Source organism: Apaloderma vittatum, unplaced genomic scaffold, assembly GCF_000703405.1.
Source record: "Apaloderma vittatum isolate BGI_N311 unplaced genomic scaffold, ASM70340v1 scaffold32739, whole genome shotgun sequence".
NCBI classification, from domain to species: domain Eukaryota; kingdom Metazoa; phylum Chordata; class Aves; order Trogoniformes; family Trogonidae; genus Apaloderma; species Apaloderma vittatum.
In genome coordinates, this window is record NW_009736439.1 from 19,636 (window position 1) to 22,261 (window position 2,626).

At 54.3% G+C, this 2,626-nt stretch overlaps 1 protein-coding gene across 1 annotated transcript in view; it reads left to right on the forward strand.

The window, feature by feature from the left end:
• The window catches only part of SH3BP1 (SH3-domain binding protein 1), a gene marked incomplete at its 3' end in the record, with an annotated part of 9,246 nt that extends 7,124 nt beyond the window's left edge, over positions 1 to 2,122 (forward strand). The window contains exons 13-18 of the mRNA XM_009876970.1: positions 1 to 48; positions 762 to 842; positions 932 to 1,048; positions 1,452 to 1,549; positions 1,711 to 1,840; positions 2,007 to 2,122. The exon at positions 1 to 48 is cut by the window's left edge and continues 23 nt beyond it. Of these exons, the coding sequence (XP_009875272.1) occupies positions 1 to 48; positions 762 to 842; positions 932 to 1,048; positions 1,452 to 1,549; positions 1,711 to 1,840; positions 2,007 to 2,122 (590 nt within the window). The remainder of the gene's footprint in view (positions 49 to 761; positions 843 to 931; positions 1,049 to 1,451; positions 1,550 to 1,710; positions 1,841 to 2,006) is intronic.
• Between the last annotated feature and the right edge of the window lie 504 nt (positions 2,123 to 2,626).

A 2,626-nucleotide genomic window follows, 5' to 3' on the forward strand; every position in this document is an offset into this window, starting at 1 on the left:
GCCTTTGATGACCTTTGAGCTCTACAACGAATGGGTCAAAGTGGCCAGGTGCGTCCAGACATTGGGGCAGAAAAGCCTAGTGAGGCTAAGAAAGCCCCCAACCACCTGCCTCAACCCTCCTAGTACTTGGAGCAGGGCTGCTTGGCCTCATTTGCCATGTGGGGAAACATGAACACAGTGCCTGGTCTGTCTCATGCTTGGCAGAAATCCAGATGACCCAAAATCCAAGAGAATAGCAGTAAAAATCACGACTGCAAGAAGAGTTTAGTCTATGAAGACACACTTGGCCTCAATGGTGTGAGCCCCCTCTCACTTTGGCCTCCTGATTTCAGGATGGAAAGGGGTCACAGGCATAGCAAAAATCCTGGGGAGTGGGAGAATGCACCTTTCTGAAGGATTCTTCTCAGCACCAGTGAGCCCCTCAATCATGGTGAAATAGGGTGGCTGTTCATGGCAAGGTGGTCCTCACCCTCAGGCCCACCCACAACGTACATTTGAATCATATTTAATCCCTCTGAGCCTTTAGCATGCAATTTTGTCCTCTGGGGATGCACAGGGCAGCCTTGAATATCATGATCTAGTTGAGAGGCATCCCTGCCCATGACAGGGAGGTTGGACTAGATGATCTCTAAGGTCCCTTCCAGCCTAGGTCATTCTGTGATTCTATGATTCTATGACACCGGCCTTTGTCCCTTACACACCATGTCCCTCTCTGCCGTAGCAAGCAGGCTGAACAAACCCCTGTTCCTTCTCTCTTGCAGCTTAAAAGATGTTGAGAGCCGCATACAGAGCCTACGAGACACCTGCAGCTGCCTGCCCCAAGAGAGCTACAACAATCTGAGGTGTTTTGCAGGGAGAGGGCTTCTTCAGCAGCATCTGTTCCCTCCTCAAATTCATACTTAACCCTCTTCATCCTCCTTTTAACCCCCAGGTATCTGATCAAGTTTTTAGCCAAGCTGGCCGAACACCAGGAGGTGAATAAAATGACCCCCAGCAATATTGCCATCGTGCTGGGCCCAAACCTGCTGTGGTCGGAACAGAACACGGGGTAAGGCCTGGTTCAGAGGGATGGGAGGCAAATGCCAGGGGAAAAGCTAATCCAGAAGCCTTCAGGCTGGTCTAAAATTCCCATGCCTCTTAGATCCTCAAGTCCTGTCCTTTGTTCCCGAGAGGAGCATCCCCTCGCCAAACACGTCCTCCAAGCTACTCTGCAAAGCAGCAGAGGAGAGGCTGAGACCTGGAGCACTTGTGACATGGATGGCCTCCAATACCATTGGCCTCCAACACCAAACCAGGGTTTCCATGACAGGGAACAAGGGCCACCTCCCACCTTAGTATCCCCTTCAGCTGAGCTGTCTCCCCTTCAGGCTCTGTCCTTCGGGAACGAACAGCAAAAGGGTTAATGCCCTCAAACCCCTTTTCTGATGCCTCTCCGACTCCTGTCTTTTCAGAGACCCCATGCAACTGGACTTGGCCTCAGCCTCCTCCATCCAGGTGGTGGCTGTGGTGGAAGCCCTCATCCAGAATGCAGACAGCCTCTTCCCCGGAGGTAGGGCCAGGGCTTCACTTGTGTGAAGATGGGAGGAAGGGAAAGGAATGTTTTTACACCTCCAGGAGAAGGGATCTCCAGTTCTCCAGTGCGGGGTCACTGGGCCAAGCTCTGGGTGGCAAGCTCTCACTCATGGGCTCTCCTTCTTTCTCTCAACCCAGAGGTAGATTTCAACATTTCAGGAATGTTCACACCGCCTGTGAACAGTGGATTTGGCAAGGCCACTCCCGTGGAAGAGCTGTCCCCTGAGCCCCCTCCAGCTGTCTCCACCACTCTCCCGGATGAAGAGGCGTAAGTCTGGTGGGAGCTGGGGGCTCTGTCTGTCCCAGCATTCCTCACGTCCTCCCCACACCTCGCCCTATGCCATGGGCCGTATCTTCGCCAGAGGGACGCGAGGCATCTCATGGCCAGGACCACCGTGCCTGACCGAAGCCTGACTCACCCCTTCTCCACACAGCACCTTGAACGACTCTGAGGCCAGCTGCGAGATGGCATCCCCAGTACTGACCAAACCATCACCTGAAGCCACAGGGCCACCAGCTCTGCAGAAAACTCATGACACTGCCTGCAAAGGTTAGGGTGCTCAGGACAGCAGAGTGCTTGGAGACAACACGCTTGCCCTCCACAATGCCACCTCCTCTGGTTTGCCTTCATGCCTCTGTTCCCTGCACAAAAGGGTGCTGTGGGTGTCCCTGCCACCAAATTAGACAAAGGGTCTCTGGCCAGGACAGCATGGCCAGGATCCAGCCCCTCATTGCATGCTCCAGCCGCAGCCAAAGTGGGATGGTGGGATGGACATGGTAGTCTTCCAGTGTCGGGTCGAACACCCCTCGTAAAGAGCTATCAAAGCTCATGGCCCCTTTTGAAGGGAAGAGAGTGGAAAAAGCCACCAAAGGATGTCATCCACTTGGGTCCCCAGTATGGGGGCTGGGCAAGTGGCAGTTTGTCTATCAATCTGCCCATAGCCCCCTGCCTGATCCACAGCCAGCACCACAGCACCCTCTGCCCTAGGGAGAGACCCCTGTGGAGAGGACACCACCCCATCCCATCTTTCTTTCCAGGCAAGCGCTCAGCTCC